General features: G+C 36.7%; 1 protein-coding gene across 1 annotated transcript in view; it reads right to left on the reverse strand.

The window, feature by feature from the left end:
• Positions 1-585: 585 nt before the first annotated feature.
• The window catches only part of LOC122230427 (zinc finger protein 569), a 33,642-nt gene continuing 8,425 nt past the window's right edge, over positions 586-25,802 (reverse strand). Inside the window, exons 3-6 of the mRNA XM_042968937.1 lie at positions 22,158-22,215; positions 9,506-9,632; positions 9,098-9,193; positions 586-3,770 (exon numbers count right to left, since the gene is read on the reverse strand). Coding sequence (XP_042824871.1) covers positions 1,945-3,770; positions 9,098-9,193; positions 9,506-9,632; positions 22,158-22,172 — 2,064 coding nt within the window. The 5' untranslated portion in view covers positions 22,173-22,215 and the 3' untranslated portion in view covers positions 586-1,944. The remainder of the gene's footprint in view (positions 3,771-9,097; positions 9,194-9,505; positions 9,633-22,157; positions 22,216-25,802) is intronic.

Here is a 25,802-nt window from a genome sequence, read left to right on the forward strand (position 1 = left end):
AATTCCCTCTGGTCTGATGCAGGCATCTATCCTTGGCTTGCTTGACATGTCAGAACATTATTCACATTTTACAGTAGGTATGAATGGCCCCTACTCAATCTGAAACCAAGCCAAATATAGGTTTTGTTTTTTTTTCCCCAAGTGGAGAGCCAGTTATTCCAACAATTAACTATTTCTTTAGTTTCTTCACTGCCTTCAGCTAAGGAAGAATTTGTGTTTGAAATAAACAATTTTAAAATTGGCATCAATACACACACACACACACACACACACACACACACACACAATGAATCAACATTGTGAGGAGAGGGTAAGCAAAGTGTCATCTTAATTCAGGTTTTGTGTATCAGTAAAGAGAATTTCCTACAAATTTTAGTTTTGACCATAAAGAATCCATTTTTAAGTTGTTTCTATAGGTCGTGTCCCATTTGGTTCTTATTTTAGAGAAATTAGGAAAATAAGGAAAGGCAAAAAAGAATACAAAAATAGCAACATAATCTTGACAACCTGATTTGTTACCACCATTATATTTGCTTTCCTTTTTATTAAAGAAATGTTACAGGTAAATATAACAATTCCATCTGAAACTCTCCCATTTCCTGAAAGGCAACCAATGTCATATGTGGATTTATGACCAATACACAGTACTGTTCTTTGCATTATTTTATTAAACTTATACAAATGTTACATCTTCTCATTGTACATTTTGCTTTTTCCTCTCAATATTATGTACTGTGATCTACGTAACTATAGGTCACATTTATACCTTCTAAATATTGTATTCTATCATAGCAATAATTACGTGGTATTAATTTATCATTCTACTGAGAATTTATGTCCAATTTAGTGTAATACAAACCACAATGCAGTGAACAGAGATGTGTATCTCGTGCCTCTGTATGTGTGCCTCTGAGGCCAATACACCAAAAGAGAAATGACAGCTTCATATTTATGTGTTCTTAGAGTAATCCTTTTACTCTAAAATAATAAATCTATTTTACTTTCATCATAGTTTTAGAATTTTGCTTTTTATATTCTGGTCTTCAATCTATCTGGAGTTTATTTTTGTATATGGTATAGAGAGCTATCATTTTTTGTTCATACGAATCTTCCATTTATTGAATAGGCCATTCTTTCTCCAGTGACTTCAGTAGCACTATCATACACAAAATTTCTGTATCTCCTTTCTCCAATCCTTGTATCTGCTAATTTACTTAACAAGAACACATTTAGACACCAGCTTTAAATAAAAGTACGTGATGCTATCTAGTAGACTGTGCCTTCTCTTTTTTCACTGTTGTCTCTGCTATTTGTGGTCCTTTATATTCCTATGTAAAACTTTAAATCAGTTTGCGAAATTCTTAAAATATAATTAGCGAAAACTTTGAGTGGAAATACCTTAGAGATGAGAGAATTTCTGTTTTTAAAAATGTCACCTTTTTCAGACAATGTTATTTTTCTCAAAATTTCAGGTGTTATTTTGTGCTCTTGAAAATGTTTTATAACTTTATATGTATATATGTGTGCCTGGTAATTCACTGTTGTGTTTATCCTTAGACATTTTATATCAACATATTTTTGAATCAAATATTTCTTGTGTAAGAGGTTATTTTTATAGCTTCTCTTTCCCCCCAATCTTCTTCTTACTTAACACATTGGCTAGGAGCTCAATTGTAATATTGATATGCTGATAGTAGATATCTTGTTTCACATTTTAATAAGAATGCTGAATAAATATCTTTAGATATCTGTGAAGGTTTTTGATGTTCAGGTTATTTGTTTCACAATTTGTCACCTTGGTAAAAATACTCCTTGTTTCATAAATGTGTGACTTCTTCAAAAAGGCTTTCCACAGTCATAGTTTTCTGTTCTAGAACTGATTATGTGAAAGGAGATGCTAATTCTTTCTAAAGGCTTTTCCATATTCACAATATTCATAGTGTTCTACTGAGTATGAATTCTCTGGTGTCTAACAAGGTGTGACTTTTGGCTGAAAGCCTTACCACACTCATAACAATGATAAGGCTTCTCACCTGTATGTTTTCTCATATGAAGTGTAAGAGATGAGATTTGAGAGAAGGCTTTTCCACATTTACTACAGTCAAAGGGCTTCTCACCTGTATGACCTCGTATATGTATAGTAAGGGATGAGCTTTGGGAGAAGGCTTTTCCACATTTATTACATTCATAGGGTTTCTCACCTGTATGGCCTCTCATGTGCACAATAAGAGAAGTTCTTTGAGAGAAAGCTTTTCCACATTCATTACATACATAGGGCTTCTCACCAGTATGACTCCTCATATGTAAGTTGAGCAATGAGCACTGAGAGAAGGCTTTCCCACACTTATCACATTCATAAGGCTTTTCTCCTGTGTGACTTCTCAGATGAAGAGTAAGGGATGCAATTTGAGAAAAGGCTTTACCACATTCATTACAATCATAAGGTTTCTCTCCAGTGTGAACTTTCTGATGTGTAATAAAGTTTTGCTTTTGGCTGAAGGCTTTACCACATTCATTACATTCATAGGGTTTCTCTCCAGAATGAATTTTTTCATGTGCAATGAGATTTGATTTCTGGCTAAAGGCTTTGCCACATTCCTTACATACGTACGGTTTTTCTCCAGTGTGAATTCTCTGGTGTCTAACGAGATTTGACATTTGAATGAAAGCTTTCCCACATTCATTACATTCATAAGGTTTCTCTCTAGTATGAATCTTCTGGTGTGTAATGAAGTTTTTCTTGTGGCTGAAGGCTTTTCTACATTCCTTACACTCATAAGGTTTTTCACCAGTATGACTTCTCATATGTACAGTAAGGGCTGAACTTTGAGAGAAGGATTTTCCACATTCATTACATTCATAGGGTTTCTCACCCGTATGAATTCTTACATGTATAATAAGCATGGAAAATTGAGAGAAAGCTTTTCCACATTTATCACATTTATAAGGTTTTTCTCCTGTATGACTTCTCATGTGAAGAGCAAGGGATGCAATTCGAGGGAAGGCTTTACCACATTCATTACATGCATAAGGTTTCTCCCCAGTATGAACTTTCTGATGTGCAGTGAGGCTTTGCTTCTGACTGAATGCTTTCCCACACTCATTACATTCATAAGGTTTCTCTCCAGTATGAATTTTTTCATGATCAATGAGATTTGATTTCTGGCTGAAGGATTTCCCACATTCCTTACATGCATAGGGTTTCTCCCCAGTATGAATTCTTTGATGCCTAATGAGATTTGACATTTTAATGAAAGCTTTCCCACATTCATTACATTCATAAGACTGCTCCCTACTATGAGTTTTATGATGTTTAATGAGTTTTTCCTTGTGGCTGAAGGCTTTTCTACAGTTTTTACATTCATAGGGTTTCTCTCCAGTATGAATTCTGAGGTGTCTGATGAGGTCCAAAGTTTGACTGAATCCTTTCCCACAGTGATTACATTTAAAGGGGGTTACTACAAGATGGGATGGATTAATGACAAATGATTTCATAGGTTCATTATATTCAGAATGTTCCTTTCTTATAAAGATTCTATCACTATTATGACAGTCAAAGTTATTATGTTCTAAACACTTTCCAAATAAGTCATATTCATAGAGATTGTGACTGGAAGGAAAAAAGTCCAAGTTAAGAGGAAATGCATTGGCAAATTTCTTATGACATTCAATGACTTTTTCTTCAGTCAGTGTTTTTGTGAATTTATCTTCAAATTGTGTCAAAAGTCTGTCCTGGATTTTCTGATGCTCATCAATTCCCCATACTTCTCCTAAAACAGATTGCAAATAAATATCACTTGAAGTATTTTCCAGTATTGTAACGTGAAGAAAATTTCAGAAAATATGCTATCATGGGATTGATTCTTGGTTTAAGACGTAGTTTCCCATTATAAAGCAAATTCCAAGTGCATGTATCTCCTATTTCCTTAGCTTTAGGAAATTCCAGGAAAAATACGAGTGGAGGAAGATAGTTAGGAATACAAATAGCTTTGATTGTGTTTAAAAATGGGATCTGAAACAAAACAGATAAACTGTTGCATAAATAAAAGGAAGAATGCAGATGTATAAATAAAGTTAGAAATGACACAGGAAAAAACAAAAACAGGAAGTTAAAAATCATAAAACTATTTTGCAGGACTCTATTAAAATATAACTTTATAAACTGCTTGACATAAGTAATTTTCTGGAAAATGCAAATTACCAAAACTGTACCTGTAAGAGGTAGAAACCTATATAAACCAACTTCCACAAAATGAACAGAAAAATACAAAAAAGCAATCCCTCAAAAACAAAACAAATCAAAAGGTCCAGAGAGGTTCACATGGGCATTTGAACAAACATTTAGGGGACATTTGCTTTCATGCTCTGCAGAATGTTATAAAAGAAAAAAAAAGGAGAATTCCCATTTTTGTGCATGTGAAACAAACATAACATTAACACCAAAATCTGACAAAGATGACAACCAAAAAAGCAAACTATATACCAATTTTACTTATGAATATCAATGTAAAAATTCTACCTAAAATATCAAAATGACCCAGAAGGGAAAAAAAGTGACCTAGAGCACATTAAATATAAGATACATCATAATTGAGTAGGTTTTTTTCCAAGTACATACATATGTTTTGCTACTAGAAAAATCTGTTTCTAATCAGCAAATACATTAATAGGTCAAAAGTAAAAAATCAAGTAATCATTTCCAAAGGTATATTTAAAAGTTATAAAACTAAGTATCTATTTTCCATAAAGAAACCTTCAAAAAATGGGACTACTTATTTAACTTCAGAAAAAGTACAGTACAGCTTAAACACTTACAGTACACTTAAATCACAATTTTTAATAAGAAAAATCCCCCCCCCTCCACAAAAAGGAAAATCCCAAAGTATTAACATTAAAGTTAGTACTACCACCACTACAGTACTGGATAGTGCATTAACAGAAGAAGAAATCAGAGGTATAAAAACTTGGAAAGGAAAGTATAAGATTAACATTTTGGTCAACAATAAAACAATTTACCTACAAAATCAAGAGTGAAAAATCATTATAAAATATAAAAACTTCATTATATTCACTATATAGAGGAAATTAATATTTAGTTTCAATAACATTCATATATACACAACTATTTAGAAAACATAAGAATCATAATCACAACAAAAAATATGAAAAATATGTGAACAAATTTAATAAGAAATGTTGCAAAATTACAGAAAACTAAAATGCACACACAGATGTGACCAAATGGAAAGGTGTTATGGGCTGAACTGAATGTACCACAAAAAAGATATATTGAACTCCTAATGCCCATACCTCAGAATGTGAAGTTATTTGGAAAGAGGATCACTGCAGATGCAATTAGTTAAAATGAGGTCATTCTGGAGTTAGGGTGACTCAATCTACTATGACTGGTGTTCTTGCAAAAAAGGATTCAATGTGAAGAGACAGAAACACAGAACACCATGTGAAAATAAAGACACAGACTGGAGTTACGGTATCACAAGCCAAGGAATGTCTGGGGCTACTGGAAGCTGAAAGACACGAAGGAAGGGTCCTTCCACTACAGGCTTCAGATGGTGCATGGCCTGCCAACACCTCGATTTAGTATTTTTAAGCCTCCAGAACTGTGAGAATAAATTCCTCTTATTCTTTTTTTTTTTTTAATTATTTTTTTTTAATGTTTATTCATTCTTGAGAGACAGTGTGAGCAGGCGAGGGGCAGAGAGAGAGACACAGAATCTGAAGCAGTCTCCAGGCTCTGAGCTGTCAACACAGAGCCCAATGTGGGGCTCGAACTCGTGAACCACAAGATCCTGACCTGAGCAGAAGTCAGATGCTTAACCTGACTGAGTCACCCAGATGCCCCTAAATTCCTGTTATTCTAAGCCACCCAATTTGTTGTACTTTGTTATGGCAGCTCTAGGAAGCTAAGAATAAAGGCATTATCACATTGCTGGAAAAGAACATTCAATACCGAAAATAACACTTACTCACAAGCTAACCTAATTTCAATAAAAATGTTTGAAAATACTGGTAAGTAACAGCTCAAAGGAAAATGAAGATAGCGGTTGTCACCTTAGAGAGGAAATGTATAAGAGAATAACTACTTTTCAATGTGTCCTTTTGTACTATAAGCATGTATTATGTATTTTAAAAAGTAAATAAAGTTGTTCTGAATACTGCAGTAATAAAGTGAGGAAAAAAAGGGCAGGTTAAAATTGGATCAGAGAGCTGGAACATAAAACTGGAAGAGCCTACTTAGCATGACTGGATAGGGAATACATATGTACTGTGAGCAGAAGGGAAAACAAAGAGTGAAAAATTGAGCTTAAATACGGTAGAAGAAATACATGAATTTATCTCATCGCACTCCCAAGCACACCAATGTGAGATAAAGAAGGAAAAACATATCAACTAACAAAGACAAAGACCACTCTACCCTAAAGGAGATGGAGGATCTCTTAAGAAATGAAAGCAGAGGGGCGGTTGCATGGCTCAGTCAGGTTAAGCATCCAACTCTTCATTTAGGCTCAGGTTATGATCTCACTGTTGTGGGATCGAGCCAAGCCCTGTGACAGGCTCCATGCTCAGCTTGGGATTCCCCTCCCCCCGCTTGCTCAGTGTCTCTCTCTCTCTCTCTCACACACACTCACACTCACACACACACACACACACACACACACACACACACACACACACACTAAACAAACATTTAAAAGAGAAAAAAAAACGAAGCAGACATGCTGTAGAGTCAGGGACATGAGGCAGAGGAATACAGAGAAAAGGAACTGGCTCAGCATAGAGACAGTAAGTGCAAGTCTACGTACTGAAGGATTACATTCAGTTCCCTGTTGCTTCTTAGATCCGAGATGGGAAAATGGAGATTTTTCTCTCTCTCTGCCAGACTGATAATAAGGAAGGGAAAAATTACTGTGAAATTGTAAAGCAGGTAAAGTTAGAGAGTTGGTTGCAGATTACAAATGTAGAAAAGGCGGCAGAATACTAAGCTTTTGGGTCACTTCAGTTAGGGAAAAAAGAGCTTAATTAAGCAAAAGATTTTGAAGAAGGTACAATTAGGTTGCCAAAGTACTATCCCAACAGAAGTGAAGGGCCAGAAAGATGTAGGGGGGAAAAAAGCCAAAAACAAAATAAAGGAGAATTTCTAAAAATACAAAATACTGCTATCGAATTTTTTTTTTTTAAAGCAAATGAGTTAATAGGGAGCTGCAAAGAGAAGAGTAATTTGGAAGACATATCCAAAGTAATTACGGAGAAGGCCACATAGAGAAATAAGGAGGCAAAAAATAATAAAGGAAATGAAAAAAAAATATGGAGGAAAAAAGATCTAGGTTCTATCTTTAGGAGTCCCAGAATGAGAGTGTTGAGAAAATGAAGAAAAGCCAATATCTGATGATGTCAGCTGAGGAATGTGCAGAATTAATGAGGACAAAACAGGAAAATACTATGGTAATTTTATACCAACAGATTGGAGAATACAGATAAAATAAGTTATTATACAGACTACCCTGGAACTTTAGTATATGGTAAACCTTTACAGATAGAGAACAAACTTAAATATTTATAGAAATTATATTGTTCAATTCTGTGAAAATTAATTTGAAAACCAGAATTAGGTAATTTTGTAGAACAATACAACCTATTATGTCAAAAACTAATGCCAAAAGAGACAAAACATCTGCGTACAATTTATAAAGTAATAATGGAAAAAAAACGTCAAAGCACTTTCCCTTGATAATCCAAAAGGTCCAAATGGGCAAACAAGTAAGATAAACCAAAACTTTAAGGGAGTTATACACCAGTGCTATTATAAGTATTCCAGAACAAGAAGAAATGGTTCTAAATTCTATTTAGGAAACCAGTGTAAAATTGACTTCAAAGCCTGAAAAAGTTAGAACAATTATTTAAATTCATGGCAAATATGTGAGGATGAGTAATTACTAAGCAATGTGTAAACATAATTCACGCATATACATAAAAGGAAAAGATCACAGGATAATCTGCTGTAAAAAAGATTGTTATTTTAACTAAATGAACATTAAAGAAACTTAGGGTGGCAAAGAGTACTTCAAAGAGGAATGACCAACTGTGAAAAAACACTGGAACAACATACAACAAATAAAAGGCTAATCACATCAATATATTCATACAAATTAAGAATTCAACAGAAAAAAGGGCAAAAGACAAACCATTTATAAAGAAACCATTTTTAAGCATATGAAAACATCCTTGACAATACCATAATAAAGGAAATACAAATTTAAACTATAATAAATTGTTTTTCACCTATTAAATTGGCAAAAATTTTTAAAATTCTAAGACTGTATTGGCAGAAATTTTTGGTAGAAATAAATATGTTTCCTTGAAGGGCAAAAAAAGACTTGGCAATATCTACCAAACTAGAAATATATGTATAAATGTATGTATGCATTGTCTACATGTGATGCATGTATATATAAGTATGTATGTATACATGTGTGTATAACAAATGTGTGCACAAATACATGACAAATGTAGCAGAAAATGGAAGCTAAGAGAAAAGTATCACAGACTTTAAAACTTACTGAGTAAAAGGGTTGTAGCCATTACTAAAGTATGAGAGCAAAAGCTAAAAATACACTGGGAAATGTGCCTATGAGTACAAAATATAATGCTATGGCATTTACAATGAAAGGAGAAGATAAAGTAGAAAGGGCTATGAACGTCAACAGTATCCGAACAACTACAATTCTGTGAATATCTGAATGCAAAGGGAAAGGATCCTATGTAATAAGGTGGGCAGAGACTGAAGATGCTAATAACAGAATGATTGTCAAAGTAAAGATGGAAATGAGTTAGGAAATATTGATATCTAGCACACAAGTAAAAAGGCCAACTGGTCCTTTAAGTTCTGAGGAAAGAAGAATGTTATCTAGAAAAGACATCTTAAATTAGTAAAGAATTCAGAAGTTCACAGAAATTATCTCTATTAAAGTCTACAATCTTTAAGAAAATATTTTTGAAGAATATTTCAGAGGGTCATGGATTAACCATTAAAGGGGCATGGCCCCTTCTCACCTGTCTGGTTCCCTCCCTGACTAACCTGGACAGTGTCTCCTTAACACTTCTTCCTCCACCACCCAAGGTTCTTCTTCTTGCTCCAACTTGAAAATCACATCAGGTTTGGTGAATGGACAGCCTATCAAAGAGAAGTAACATAACGTTTGGGCACAAATACCAGGAACAAAAAAATCATTCAAGAACTGAGGCTAGCCCAGACAAACCAGGCTTTCTGAAGGACAAGAAAAGTGTGGTTTTGGGGATGCTGCCTCTGAAACATAAGCAAGGATGACATTTTATTTTAAAAGCTGCAGCATGCACACTCATACGAGCAAAGGCACCTAAAGGCCAAACTCACTCTAACATTTAAAGGTTCCACAAATTTCAGAAATTTGGAGAAAAAAAGGTACTTCACTCCCAGAATTTGAGTTATACAGGAAACTACCCTTACCCACTGTGATTAAGTTGTTGTAGTTTTCTAGCATCACATTCCGGTACAGGTTCCTTTGAGCAAGATCCAACTGTTGCCACTCTTCCTGGGTGAAGTCAATAGCCACATCTCTGAATGTCACTGTCCCCTGTAACAACATACTCCTACTCAACCTGAAGTCATCCATCTTAAATGATGTGGACAAAACAAATTGAACCATGTTCTCACAGTATGCAAAGGTAAGATGTTACTTAAAAATTTTCCTGGTTTTGCTATTTTCTAAAAGAAAAAACATTAGCAACATTCTGTCAGTTTATGTTCATTCACAAAAAGAAATTTTTAATGTTTATTTTTGAAGGAGGGTGAGACAGAGTACGAGCAGGGGAGGGTCAGAGAGAGAGACAGGGAGGCAGAATCTGAAGCAGGCTCTAGGCTCTGAGTTGTCAGCACAGAGCCCAACCCAGGGCTCAAACTCACGAACTGCAAGATCATGACCTGAGCCAAAGTCAGACGCTTAACTAACTGAACCATCCAGGCACCCCAACAAGCACGTATCTTTAATACCTACCATGGGTTAAAGAGATCCGGGGGACCAATTTATAACTGAGTATAGAAAATGGGGGAATATAAAACTTAACTGGTCTGGGAACTCACTGGATGCCTGTGACTCACTGAGGCAAGAGAAAATGAAAACTTGTTTGGATGGAAGCAGAAGCAGGGAGAGAATGGTATGCACAATTTGAAGTACAGTAGTAGCCGAAAGTATGGTTCATTAGGAGAAATCTAGAAAAATTAGGATTTATTGTTCATAAGCCTAAAATAAGTGCCTGCAGGAATGAAAACGGGATATGATTGCTAACAAAGTTCACATATATTGAAAAAAGAGGACAATAGACAGCATCATACAAATACCAACAGATAAATTTAAAAACTCATTAAAAAAGTTTTTTAAATAGTCTGAACTGGAATTACAACTAAAACCATGAGAAAACAGTATCAAGAAAGCTTTAGAATACTTTCCAGAAATGAGATGCTGGTGACAAGTTTCTTGAGAGCAATAACTGAAATGTTCAGAAGAGTATAAACATAAGGAAAAAAATCTTCAACAGCAATAGAACAAAGAGGGCTGTCTAAATTTCCTGCCCTTTGAAGAATTTCTGAGAGACTGGGTGGGATAAAAAGGGAGCTAATTCACAGTGTTTCTAGCATTTTATTTCTAGGTTTAAAAGGACCCAGTGAATATGAACATCTACTAACACTAAGGGTTCAGAGTAGGCTGTGGGATTGATACAAATCCTCTTTTGGAATCCTTCCTAATAAGTATCAAGGCCTTTGAAATAAACAAGTTTAAGAAACCAAAGGCCATATGGCTGAATAAGACATCCCTCATTTGTTACCCTGCCTCTGCAACAATCTGGCTTCCATCTATGGACATGAAGTACCTTTGCGGGAGCTGTTGGGTAGAGCACCATATGTCAAGAGACTCAGGGGGAGACTCGCCTACTTATGCATTGGGTAACAGGCATACAAGACCTCAGCCCCTGTGTGGACCCTGTAGTGACCCATGAACCAACTCTAGCCCCTCTTGGCTGTGGTCCAGGACTCCTGGAAAAAAATTGTCTTAAACAATCACCCATGGAGAACAGAACTTTTGTGGAAATCCAGGTTTGCAGCAGAAAAGTTCCAGCATATTGTCAGAGCAAAAACTGGAGGAGTTTGGACTCATCACAGAGGGTAAGAGGAAGAGTTTTTCTTTACTCACATCACCTATCCCTCAAGGCTGCACAGCTTAGGACCATGAGGGATTTTCTTGGCCAAGGAATTCATCTGTGGAGTGTGTATGAGTGACTTGGTTTCCTAGCTATGTGGGACAGTGCCAGAGTGGCTCATCTCTCTCTTACCCCATCCAGAATACTGAATTCTGGGCTACATGACTAAAGGGTAGAATGAGTATGGGAAAGCGACAGATAGGAGTCTCAAAGGGCATTAAGGGGATCCATGTCTGAGGCACCTGGGTGGCTCCATCTGTTAAGTGTCTGACTTAGGCTCAGGTCATGATCTCACAGTCGTGGGTTCAAGTCCCGCACTGAGCTCTGTGCTGACAGCTCAGAGCCTGAAGCCTGCTTCGGATTCTGTTTCTCCCTCTCTCTCTGCCCCTCTCCTGCTCATGCTTGCTCTCTCACTTAAAAAGAAACAAACATTAAAAAAATTACATTAAAAAAAAAAAGGGATCCAGATCTCACTTGTTGCAAACTCCACTAAGAAGCCTACTCATGAACTGCTGCATGTACTTTGCCTGTAGATCCTCCTCCCCCATGGGCACCCTCAGAATTCTGTAGGCTTCACCCCCCCTCCCACTCGTATCTTGTAGCAGAGAGCCCCAATCTGAGTGCAGACCAGGGAGAGACCACAAACATGAGCTTTAGTGCCACCTTTGGGAAAACAAAAAAGAAGCTGTCAGCAAGCACCCTGTGTGGTGTGCTGGCAGATCAAGAGAAGGCATCCAAGCTTCAGAATTCTGCCACAAGGAGGAGCAAGAAGAGCGGAGCAGGTACATCCATAGAATCTGAGAAAGCCTCAAAATCCCAGCAGTGCTGACAGAAGTTATTTTTCTCCTGAACGTAAAGACTGGAGGAGGTGACTGCTACTTCAAATGTGAAGACAGCAATGCAAAACTTTAAGGAACATGAAAACCTCAAGGATACATGATACCACAAAAGAATCACAATAATCTACCAGAAACTGATCTCAAAGACATGGAAACATGCAATTTACTCAATAAAGAATTCAAAATAGCTGTTTTATTTATTTTTGATTTTTATTTATTTTTAATTTTTATTTCTTTTTGAGAGAGAGAGAGTATGAGTGGGGGAGGGACAGAGAGAGAGGGAGACAGAATCCAAAGCAGGCTCCAGGCTCTGAGCTGACAGCACAGAGCTCAACACGGGACTCGAACTCACAAGCTGTGAGATCATGACCTGAGCTGAAGTCAGGCACTTAACAGATGGAGCCACCCAGGTGCCCCATTATTTATTTATTTTTAATATTTATTTATTTGGAGGGGAGGGAGACAGGGAAGGAGAGAGACAGAGAGAGAGAGAGAGAGAGAGAGAGACAGAGAGAGAGAGAGAGCATGAGTAGGGGAGGGGCAGAGAAAGAGAGAGGGAGAGAGAATACCAAGCAGGCTCTGTGCTCAGTGCAGAACCTGACATGGAGCTCAATCTCAAGACAGTGAGATCATGACCTGAGCCGAAATCAAGAGTCAAATGCTTAACTGACTGAGCTACCCAGACACCCTCAAAATAGTTGTTTTTAGGAAACTCAAAGAGCTATAAGAAAACACAGAAACAGAATTTGATATCAGAAAAACATACATGAACAAAATGATAAATTTCAGAAAGAAATCATAAAAAAGAACCAAACAAATTCTGGAGAAGAATACAAAAAAATGAAATGAAAAATGCACTAAAGAGCACCAACTTAATAAATGACATAAATGACAAGCCTACAGGTAACACAATAATTAATGGTAAAGGGTCAGTAACAAGGTGAAGGTGCCCACTCTCACCACTCCTATTCAGCACGGTCCTGGAAGTCCTAACCAGAGCAATCAGGCAAGAAAAGGAAATAAAAGGTATCATGGGGCACCTGGGTGGCTCAGTCAGTTAAGCATCCAACTTCGGTCAGGTCATGATCTTGCAGTTCGTGAGTTCAAGCCCTGCATCAGGCTCTGTGCTGACAGCTTGGAGCCTGGAGCCTGCCTCAGGTTCTGTGTCTCCCTCTCTCTCTGCCTCTCCCCCCTCATGTTCTGTCTCAAAAATAAAAATAAAACATTAAAAAAAAAAAAGAAATTAAAGGTATCCAAATAGAAAAGAAAGAAGTAAAACTGTCTTTGCAGATATGATCTTACATATAAAAAACTCCCAAAGACTCCAACAAAAAACTGTTAGAACTAATCAATGAATTCAGTAATCAACATACAGAACTCAGCTACATCTATACACTAACAACAAAGCAACTGTAACAATATGAAAGAAAACTCTATCCATAATATCATCAAAAACAATAAAATACTATGAAATAAATTCAACTGAGGATATGAAAGATCTGTATAGTGAATATTACACTTTGGTGAAAGAAATGGAAGAAGACACAAATGGAAAGACATCCCATGTTCATGGATCAGAAGAATTAATATTGTTAAAGTGTCCATACTTCCCCAAACCATCTACAGATTCAATGAAATCCCTATTAAATTCCAACAGCTTTTTTTTTTTTTAACGTTTATTTATTTTTGAGACAGAGAGAGACAGAGCATGAACGGGGGAGGGTCAGAGAGAGGGAGACACAGAATCTGAAACAGGCTCCAGGCTCTGAGCTGTCAGCACAGAGCCCGACGTGGGGCTCGAATTCACAGACCGCGAGATCATGACCTGAGCCGAAGTCGGACGCTTAACCGACTGAGCCACCCAGGCGCCCCTCCAACAGCTTTTTTCTCACAGAAATAGAAAAAGAAAAAAACACTAAAATTTGTATGGAACCACAAAAGACCCCACATACCCAAAGCAATCCTGAGAAAGAACAAAGCTGGAGACATCACCTTTCCTGATTTCCAACTATAATACAAAGTTAGAATAATCAAAACAGCATGGTACTGGCATAAAAATAGACATACAGGACAATTAGAATCAAGAATATAGAAATAATCCCATGTATACAAGGTCAATTAATATTTGACAAGGGAGTCAAAGGACAGTTTCTTCAACAAATGGTGTTAGGAAAATTGGATAATCACATGCAGAAGAATGAAATTGAACCCCTAGTATAACAGCCACTAAAATTAACTCATGATGGGTTAAAACTTACACATAAGACCTGAAACTATAAATCTCCTCAAAGAAAACATAAGGAAAAAACTTGACATTAGTTTTGACAAAGACTTTTTTGGATATGACCTCCAAAGCAAAAATAATTGAGATAACAATAAAGTAAAAAGCTTCTACAAAAAAACAAAGGAAACAATAAACAAAGTGAAAAGGGGATCAGTAGAATAAGGGAGAAATTATTTGCAAAACATGTATCTGATATGGGGTTAACATCCAAAATACACAAAACTCATACAACTCAATATCAAAAAATCAAACAATCTCTTGGGATGCCTGGGTGGCTCAGTAGGTTGAATGTCCGACTTTGGCTCAGGTCATGATCTCATGGTTCATGAGTTCAAGCTCTGCATCGGGCCCGCCACTGTCAGGGTAGAGCCGGTTTGGAGCCTCTGTCCTCCCCTCTCTCTGTCCCTCTCCCACTCACACACTCTCTCTCTCAAAGGTAAAAATAAACATTTATGTATATGTATATATATATACACATATATATATAGTGTGTGTGTATACATATATATATATGTATATATATATGTATACATATATATATATATGTATATGTGTATATATATATATATATATATATATATATATATATATATGTATACACACACACACACACACACACACACACTCTCTCTCTCTATATATATATATATCAGACAATGATTGGAGGACCTGAAAAGACACTTTTCCAAAGAAAACCTACAAATGGCCAAAAAGTATATGAAAAGATATATGACATCACTCATCATAAGGGAAATGATGATTAACTCAAAACTATGAGGTTTATCTCACACCTGTTAGGATGGCTGTCATCAAAAAGACAACAGATAAGAGATGATGAGGACGTGGAAAAAAGGCAACACTTGTGCACTGTTGGTGGTACAGCCACTGTGCAAAAGAGCATGAAGCTTCCTTACAAAATTCAAAATAGAATTGCCATATGACCCAGCATATATTTTTCTGGGCATATATCCAAAGGAAAAGAAATCAGGATCTTGAAAAGATATCTGCACTTCCATGTTCACTGCAGCATTATTCACAGCAGCCAAGATATAGAAACAACCTATCTATGGATGAATAAATAAAGAAGATGTGGTACACACACACACACACACACACACACACACACACACACACACACACACAGTGTTATTCAGCCTCAGCCATGAGAAAACGAAATCCTGCCATTTGCAACATGGGTGGACTCTGAGGGTATTATGCTAAGTGAAATAAATGAGACAGAGAACAACAAATACCCTATAATCTCACTTATATGTGAAATCTTAAAAAGCCAACTCTCAGAAACAGAGTGGTGGCACCAGGGACTGAGGGCAATGGGGGAGATGTTGGTTAATGGGTACAAACTTCTAATTATAAAACAATTTCTAGAAATCTAATGTGCAGCAAGGTGATTATAGTTAAGAATACTATATTACATACTTGGAAGTTGCTAAGAGAGTAGGTCTTAACGTTCTCAACACAAAAAAGAAATAATTATGTGACGGAATGGAGATGTTAGCTGATCCTGTGGTGGTAATAATTTTGTAATATACAAATATATCAAATCGACACTTTTGTATACTTTATTTTTTAAGGAATCCCTGTGCCTAGTGTGGGGACTGAACTCGTGACCCTGAGGTCAAGAGTCACATGCTCTATAAATTGAGCCAGCCATTTGACCCATCATTGTAATTTAAAACAACACAGTATTATATGTAAATTATAGCTCAATAAAGCTGCAGAAAGAAAGAAAACTGTCAAATTTTTAAGACCCTAAAATTCAGGGAGTTGTTGGGAATTCCCCTTAATTGGGATAAAGACCAAACTAAGCTTGAACAAAGCACCTGGTTAAGAAGTAGGGTTGAAGAGAAAACAAAATGTAGAAAGCTGGTCCTAGTAACTTCACTAATCACACTGAAGGACAGGAGCATATAAGATGAATTCTTGCTAACACTGCCTCAGTCTCAGATTTCTCCTCAGGAAGATGAATCAATAAACTAGTAAATAAAGTTTAAAAACCAACACCACAGATTTGGCAAGAAAATTCTAACTGCTCAAGAGTGAGAGAACTCAAAAAAAATTATTAAAATTAAAAAATATTTAAGAAAAAATTTAGTAAATGTGAAAATATAAATGTCTTAAAATTAGAAGTCCAGAACTTATATACATAAATCTCTATATTTAAAAGTTGATATTTTAAGCATAAATAATACAGGCAGCAAATGTTTAACAAGTTTAATGACGGAAACACGTTTAATGATGTTTAAAAACATACAGAATTAAAAATAAATACAGAAACAATCTCAATGAAAAATTTCGAGGAAATGAATAATTTCAAAGGTAATTTGGGAGGAAGGAGGAAAGATGGCAGAGTAAGATGATCCTGAGCTCACCACTTTGTCACACAGACACACTGAGGTAACAGCTACATACATTTATGCAACTAACCGGAAGCAATCTGAAGACTGGTAGAGACTGGTAGAACAAGCCTTCCACAGCTAATCACATAGAGAGAGGGCCACTTTCAAAAGGATAAGAGAGGTGGAGATGTGGTTGAGAACCAAACCCCTGGTGTGACTAACCGCAAAATGGAGGGACGTCATAAGCACAGAGAAGCGTTAGGATCAGACACCACACCAGACACACCAGGCACTGGAGACCTGCACTGCGAACATGAGGCCTAGTAAGGCCTGTGTTGAAAACCAGGAAGGCTTAACTCCGGGATCTTTAAAAATCAGTGGGATTAACTCTGGGAAAGCTGGAGGGCAACAGGAAACTGCCCTTAAAGAGGCAGCATACTAAATAAGTTGGTCTGAGAGAAAGCACAGAAACAGCAGTCTAAAAAGCACCTTGGGTATATGTGAAGAAGATTACTGACTAATCTTAGGAAGTGCTTGAGGGACAGGAACAAAAGTGCCGGTGGGAGCCATTTCTCTTCCCCTTTCCCAACCTAGATAAGCCAGAGGCTTGCAAAAGCCAACACTAACATTCTCCATCTACCTGCTAGCGCTGGTGCCCCAACACAATGTTCCCCTACTGACCTTCTCCATCCAACTCATCTACCTCAGAAGGCATCCCTCCAAAGCAGCTCCTATTTCCCCATCCTCGCAGGCAGCTCTGAACAGACTGGTGCCACTCCAATGGACGCCTGCCCCCACATACCAGTGCACATCAGGTTCTGCAGCAGAGTCTCTTAGCCCTTTGTTCAAGGAGCAAACCTGCCCTTGAGTGCACCTGCAGCTGTAGAGAGGCTAATTGTAGGTCGACAGGCTAAAAGCTGGCCCCACTCACCAACAAGCCCATGCTGGTGGCAGCCAGGCCTCTCAACAAATCAGGGAGCAAACCCTGCCCACTGTGCCCACAACAAGCAAGGCAGGTCATTGCAACTGGCTTGGCTTAAGACAAATGCAGCAAGGGTACTACATAGTGACAAAGGGATAAGTCCAATGGGAGGATATAACAATTTAAGTATCTATGCTCCCAATACAGGAGCACCTAAATACATAAAAGAAATTAATGGACATATTTGTAAACTTAATTCAATTCAATGTCAATACCTCAGTAGTTTTAATTATGGAAACTGAGTAATTCTAAAGTTTATATGAAAAATATAAATAGCTACAAGTAGCTAAGGCGATGCCGAAGAAGAACAAAGATGGAGGACTCATTTGCATTATCAGATCAAGATTTATAATATATGGTAATTAAGATAGAGTGGGAGTGACATAAGGAAATCAAAACAATGGAAAAGGACATAAAAGTCAGAGATACATATATTAACATGAATAGGTCTGAAAACACAATGTGGAGTGAAAAAAAAAGGAACTGCAGAACTGTAAGCCCATTATGTTCTCAGTTATTTAAAAATCTCAAACACAGAGCAACATATGTGGTGTTCACATATACAAATCTGTGTGATAAGAATATAAAACCATGAACTCTATGGGGGCGCCTGGGTGGCTCAGTCGGTTAAGTGTCCGACTTCAGCTCAGGTCATGATCTCGCGGTCCGTGGGTTCGAGCCCCACGTTGGGCTCTGTGCTGACGGCTCAGAGCCTGGAGCTTGTTTAGGATTCTGTGTCTTTCTCTCTCTCTGACCCTCCCCCGTTCATGCTCTGTCTCAAAAATAAATAAACGTTAAAAAAAAAAAATTAAAAAAACAAAAAAACCCATGAACTCTATGGATATAGGTAACATTCATGAGAGTGCATCTGGGGACAAAGTATCTGTAATATTCTAATTATTCTGTTGAAAAAAATCTTGAGGCCAAAAGGACAAAATACTAAAATATGCTAATTTGGGGAGCTGGGTATGTGGCCATTTATTCTACTTCTCCCTCCCTCTTCCTAGATTCTTTTTTAAGAGAGAGACAGCGTGCGTGAGCGGGCTACAGGGGCAGAGGGAGAGAGAATCTTAAGCAGGCTCCCTACTCAGTGCAGAGCCTGAGTGGGGCTCAATCCCATGACTCTGGGATAATGACCTGAACTGAAATCAAGAGCTGGACACTCAACTAACTGAGCCGCCCCATAGATTTTCAAATAATAAAGAAAGGAAGAAAAGAGAGAGACAGAGGAAGAAGCAGCTCTTTATTAGTTATACTATTTTGTGTTTTTCTAACTGACTTGTATTTTATTCTTACCAATTCCTTTATTTTCTTATTTTGTTTCTAATTACCAGAACTGTGTATTTTGTTCTTTCATTCTTTTGTTTATTAACATATTGTTTTCAGCCTGTGCAATGCTTTACTTATTAAAATTTTTTTTAATGTTTTATTTTTGAGAGAAAAAGAGAAAACGCACGCACATGCACACGCACGAGCAGGATAAGGGCAGAGAGAGCCCGAGACATAGAATCTGAAGCAGGCTCCAGGCTCTGAGCTGTCAGCACAGAACTCGATGCGGGGCTCCAACTCCCAAGTGGTGAGATCTTGACGTGAGCCGAAGTCGGATGCTCAACGGACTGAACTATCCAGGTGCCCCATGCATTGTTTTATTTTTTAAGATGTTCTGTAACATAAAGTTTTATGTCTCTGTTGATCTGAGTTGCTTATCTTAGTTTAAAAATTTCTATGTGAATGTTTTTCTTTTTGAATCTTTTATTATTTACTTCATATTTAATTGTATTGTAGAACTATCACATGTATAGTTTCTATGTTTGAAATTTATTAAATTTTATTCAGGCCTAATACATGGTCAGTTTTCAGGTTACTACATATCCAAATAAGGGATAGTAACTGTTTCCAGGCTATAAACTATCTTAATCTAGTAGCTCAATCAAATTTTTTTTACCATTTTTTAAAAACTTTTTATTTTTTAGAGACAGAGTATGTGCACATGGGGTGGGGACAGCAGAGAAAGAGGGAGAGCAAGAACCTGAAGCAGGCTCTGCGCTGTCAGCACAGAGCCCAATCTGGGGCTTGAACCCACGAACTGTGAGATCATGACTTGAGTCAAGGTCAGATGCTCAAATGACTGAGCCACCCAGGTGCCCCAACTCTATCAAATTATTATTGGTAAATACATTCTTTTCTTGGTCTAGTTTATCTAGCATGAGCTAAGACAGATCAATGAAAGTTTCCTATGGATATGTATCTTCTTATTTTCAGTGTTCTTTATAGTAATTTTGCTGCAGGTTATTTGATAAAGAAGCAGTCCTAAGCCATTTATCTTTATTAGCTATTGCACTCATCATTTTATTTTTTTAGAGTTTATTTATTTTGAGAGAGAGAGGGACAGCATGTGCACGTGTGAGTAGGAGAGGGGCAGAGAGAGAGAGAGAGGAGGGAGAAAGAGAATCCCAAGCAGGCTCTCTACTATCAGCACAGAGCCAAATGTGGAGCTTGAACTCCTAAACCCTGAGGATCGTGACCTGAGCCAAAATCAAGAGTCAGAGACTTAACCAACTGAGCCACCCAGGACCCCTGGACAACCACTTTGGAAAACTGTTTGTCAGTATCAATAAAAGGTGACATATATATATATGGTCTATAACTTAGCAATTCTAGTTTTGGTTTATATACAAAAGAATGTGTACATATATGCAACAAAAGACATCTATAAGACAATTCATAGCAATAGTATTTGTAATTGTCCTGAAATAAGAACTACCTAAATGGCAATCAATAACAGAATGGATAAATAAAATTATGGTTTATTTACATAACTGAATAATATACAGCAATCTGAAATTAACTGAACTACAACTACATGCAATAATTCAACATGAACCTGACAAACATAGTATTAGGCAAAAGAAATCAGACACAAAGTATATAGATGAATAATAGAAATCATCTATGGTGACAGTAGTTGAATAGTGGTTACCCTGGGGTGGGAGTAATGCCTTGGAAATGTGCAGAAGGAATCTCATGGTTTGTTAGATCTATTTCTTGATCTACTGCTTATGCAGGTTACACAGTGTGTTCACTGAAAATTAACTGAGTTTCAGGAAAAAACTAGATATACAGAGAAACTGCGAGATAGGGACACACCATCAAAGAAAGGTACATGTCAGTATAGGAAAGCTTTGAGCTGAGGGTGAAAAGGCAGTGAAGTGAGGTATGTTTAACAGCTAAGAGTGCAGGATAAACCTGAAAGAGAAAGATTCCAAAGGAAGTATAAAGAAAAAGATGAAGTTTTGAGGAAAAGGAATTATCCTTGAAGAGGAGGCAAACATCACTTATTCTAAGAGTAAAATGAAGAAGAAACAAGGAAACATGGATTCAATTCACTAAAACCATAAATACTCACAAAAACTATGTATACCAGGCATAGAATGTTCTAGGGGCTGGAGATATATAAGTAGCCAAATAAAAAATACTCTCTGTTCACATTTCAGTGGACTAAAATTATAAGAATTTACAAGAAATTATTAGACTGTGGCCCAATCTATAGCAAATACCCATTGAAAAATATAATTATGTAGGGTCATTTGAAAGACACACATCTTGTCTATTTCTTAGGATATTCTAGTATTCTTCTTTACTATTATGTATGATACATATAGAACAAATGGCAAATATACTAATCTTAAGTGCATAACCTGATACATTTTTATACATTTATATATTTGTGTACTTAGGTCAAAATAAGAACATTTTCAGCACTCCAGAAGATTCTCTCATATCCCCTCCCAGTAAATATCGTAGGGGTACCTACTATTCTGATTTCTATCACAAGGGATTAGTTTTCCCAGCTTTTAAACTTCATATAAATGGAACCATATCTTTGGTTTGTGAATTTACCTATATTGTTGTGACTAACCAGTATCTGCCATTTTTTTATTGTTGTGTGGTCTCCCTTTGCATGAAAGAGATAATTTATCATTTTTCCTGATACTCTTCATTTCCATTCTTTCCATTGCTGGCTATTTTAACGTACATTCTTTGTTTTCTCCTTCATCAAAACAGACCATCAAAATAGCTGGGTTTTTCAACTACAAGAGGTCACACTATAATATATTCACTGACCTACAACAATAGGTGCCAATGACAAACATACTTCTAAGAAATGTTCATTTTAATTCTTATTTACAATGCAAAGTATGTAATGAATTTCTGCTCTGGTTTGGTAATAATAATGAAATTGAAAGTTGAAGCCCAACTTTAATCTCTCTGAATGAATGTTGGTATTACCATTTTCACTCTTTCCTGGTCTTAAACTTCCAACTCTGTTTCCTCTGAAAATGCTTATGTATATAAGATTTTCCAATTTACTGTATGGATTACTGTAATCCCCTTAAACTACACTGTAGAATAAAGGAGAGAATATACTATTTAAAATTTACCTGGGACTCAGTCATTTCCTCTTCTGTCTGGTAATGGACAGGGCTTAAAAAGGCAGAGCTGGGAAAGAGAAGAAAAGCCATTAGACCAGGTGTGCTTTGTGGTTTCAGAAACCTGTACCCACAAGGTGGATTAAAGGTCAACCTGTAGCAAAATGATTCTTGGATCCATCAGAAAGGCCAAGAATATTCACACCAGAGGTGCTGAGAGGTATAAGGATGACTGGTAAGATCATGTATAGCTTAGGCATAAGGTGGATAAGAATACGATTTCACATGTGGGGGATGTCCCATGAATCTGTCAATAGCTCTGTATCAGAAAATAAATAGATCACAGGAAGCAGGAAGACACACAGCTTCATGAACACACATAACCAAGAAAATCAGAAAACTGACAAAACAGCTAAGGTATTTTAATGTATTGAGACATTACCAACTAAATGAGAATTTAAACAAAATGGTAATATAATTATATCCTTTCAAGGAAGGAGTAAGGAGAAGTTTGTGTGTCTGTGTGATATTTATTGGAGATTGGTGGTGGTAAGAGAATTTCTTTTTTGCCATAGTAAAAAAAATATATATAAGAAATCACACAAGAGCTGAAAGAGGTTTAAAAAAAGGTGAAAGTGTTTTTTTCTGGCAATAGGAATTAGGGATGGGAAAAAAAAACAGTACAGTTTTCCTTCTTTTTATTTCAAGTCTAGTAGCACTATTTCATTTTTTTAAATAAAATTCATATTAGGGTGCCTGGGTGGCTCAGTCAGTCGAGTGGCCAATTCTTGATTTCAGCTCACGTCATGATCTCACGGTTTAAGAATTCAAGCCCTGCGTCAAGCTCTGCACTCACAGCACAGAGCCTGCTTAGGGTTCTCTCTCTCCTCTCTCTGCCCCTCCGCTGCTCATGCACGTGCTCTCTCAAAATAAACAAACAAAAAAAAAAGAGAGGACAGAATAAGATGGTATCTCAGTAGTTTCCCAGCACCAACAGTACAAAATTCTGGAAAGAAAATTTGATGCTTCACTAAGCATAGAGAACCAGCATACTCCGAAAGGCCACATGTGGCAGATAATGTTACTAACAATAGCCATTGCCCTCATCTTATTCCTTGAAAAAGAAACCTTAATTTTTTCACATGCCAATATACCTTCTCCCAAGGATGAATCATGATTGATCCAGGTCAATGAGGGTAATCCTACTTCCCTTTGCCAGTTACTCACTTTCCCAGCATCCCCTGCAGCTATGAGTTACAATGTGACAAAATATTGGCTAAGAGGAGAAGGGTTATGGAAAAATTTGTGATATATATATATATATTTTCCCCCCTGCACATATCTCTTGCACACAGCCCCTTTGGCCTGAGGGTGCATACCAGCACATTCTGTTGTCCAGACAGTTCTGGCTCTCGTAGTGGACGTGGGTCTATGTGGGCATAGGTTAAAAGAGGAATTATCATATTAAGGGCATTTGCTTAAGGTGAACTGAAGTCGTCAACTAGCCAGACAGAAGACCCCAATCAGGACTCCCTCCTACTGTCTTTCTTCTTTCTCTGAATCATCAAATTTCTCAAGTACAGGCAAGAAACGGAAAGTGGAGAGAAAACTCCAAAATTTCTTTGAGGCACCTTATGATGAATTTCATTGTAGAATTTCTAATAGCAGTATGTGAACTGGAAGGATGGTTCAACAAAAACGACTTTATATATTGTTAAGGACTTACAAATGATGAAAAGAAATGAGAGCTCTTATTTAAAGAGGATTTCTTCCCCATCACCTTCAATGAAGTTATGCCACATTTATATTACAGTACAGGTAAATATATTTGTCTCATTCTGCCTTGCATTTTGGGTTCTACTTCCATCCTCATTGATATCTATAAAAAAGATTGCTAGGAATTTGATTGGGATTGCATTTAACCTAAAGATCAAAGAGACATGAAAACATGAGTCTTCCGATCCACGAATGTAGTATATTTCTGCACTTATTTTTTTTATTTCTTTCATCACAGTATTTTTTTTTTTTTTTTCGTTTTCAGCATACAGTGTCTACACATATTCTGTGAGATTTATTTTTAAGTATCTTATTTTGGGGAGTGTTACTAAATTTTTTATTTCAAATTCCAACTGTTCATTGCTGGAATGTAAAAATGATTTGACTTCATATACTGATTATGTATCTTGCAACCATGCTACATTCATTGAAGAGACCTAGGAGCTTTTCTGTAGATTCTTTGGGGTTTTCTTTTTTCTTTTTTTAATTTTTTAGTTTCAAACTATGTAAATACATATCTTTTTTTTTATGTTTATTTTTTTGAGAGAGAGACAGAGACAGGGCATGAGCGGGGGAGGGGCAGAGAGGGAGACACAGAATCCGAAGCCGGCTCCAGACTCTGAGCTGTCAGCACAGAGCCCAATGCAGGGCTCCAGCTCATGAACCGCAAGATCATGACCTGAGCTGAAGTCCGACACTTAACCGACTGAGCCACCCAGGTGCCCCTTGGGGTTTTCTATCTAGATAATCACGTTGCCTGCAAATAGAAACAGCCGTATTTCTTCCTTTCCGATTTATATGTCTTTGTTTTTCTCTTGCTTTATTGCACTGGCTAGGATTTGCAATACAAGGGTAAATAACGGTGGTGATAGAGGACATCTTCACTTTGTTGCTAATCTTAGAGGTAAAGCATTATCTCACCACTAAGTATAATGCAAACTCCAGTATTCAGGTTTTTTAGATGACCTTTAGTAAAGAACATTCCCTTCTGCTCCTAATTTGCTGAGAATTATTTTTTCATGAATAAATGTTGAATTTTGTCGTGCTTTTTCTGCATCTATTGAGATAATCATATGGTTCTTCTTTACTCTCTTTTGGTGAAGTACAGTCACTGATTTTCAAATAATGAACTTAAAATTCATTTTGTATTCCCAACATGAATCCATTTAGTCATGTTATATTATCCTTTTTATATTGCTAGATTCAATTTTTCAATTCAATGTTAAGGATTTTTGTATCTAAGTCCGTGAAAAATTCTGGTCTGTGGTTTTCTTGTCATGTCTTTGTCTGGTTTTGATATCAGGGTAAGGCTGGTCTCATAAAATGAGTTGGAAAGTGTTCTGCTTCTTCTACTTTCTGGGAGAGTTTATATAGAATTGTTACAGTTTCCTCCTTAGATGTTTGCTATTTCACTTGTGAAATTATTTGGGTGTATAGTTTCCTTTTTAGAAAGTTTTTTTGTTTACTGAGGTATAATTGACATATAACATTATATTGGTTTCAGGTGTACAATATAACGATTTGATATTTGGGTACACTGTGAAAGGATCATCAAAATAAGCCTAATTAATATACATCATCTTACATAGTTACAATTTTTTTCTTGTGATAAAAACTTTTAAGATCTATTCCCTTAGCAACTGTCACATATGCAGTAGAGTATTGCAAACTATAGTCATTATGCTATACATTACATCCCAGGACTTGTAACTAGAAGTTTGTACCTTTTGACCACCTTCACCTATTTGTCTTATCCCCTACCCTACCCCTGCTTCTGGCAACCCCCAATCTGTTTTCTTTACCTATGACCTTGGTATTTTGGGGAGGGGAGGCATTTTTAATTTTTTTTAGATTTCACATATAAATGCAATCATACAGTAC

The sequence above is a fragment of the Panthera tigris genome, chromosome E2 (genome assembly GCF_018350195.1).
Source record: "Panthera tigris isolate Pti1 chromosome E2, P.tigris_Pti1_mat1.1, whole genome shotgun sequence".
Classification (NCBI taxonomy): domain Eukaryota; kingdom Metazoa; phylum Chordata; class Mammalia; order Carnivora; family Felidae; genus Panthera; species Panthera tigris.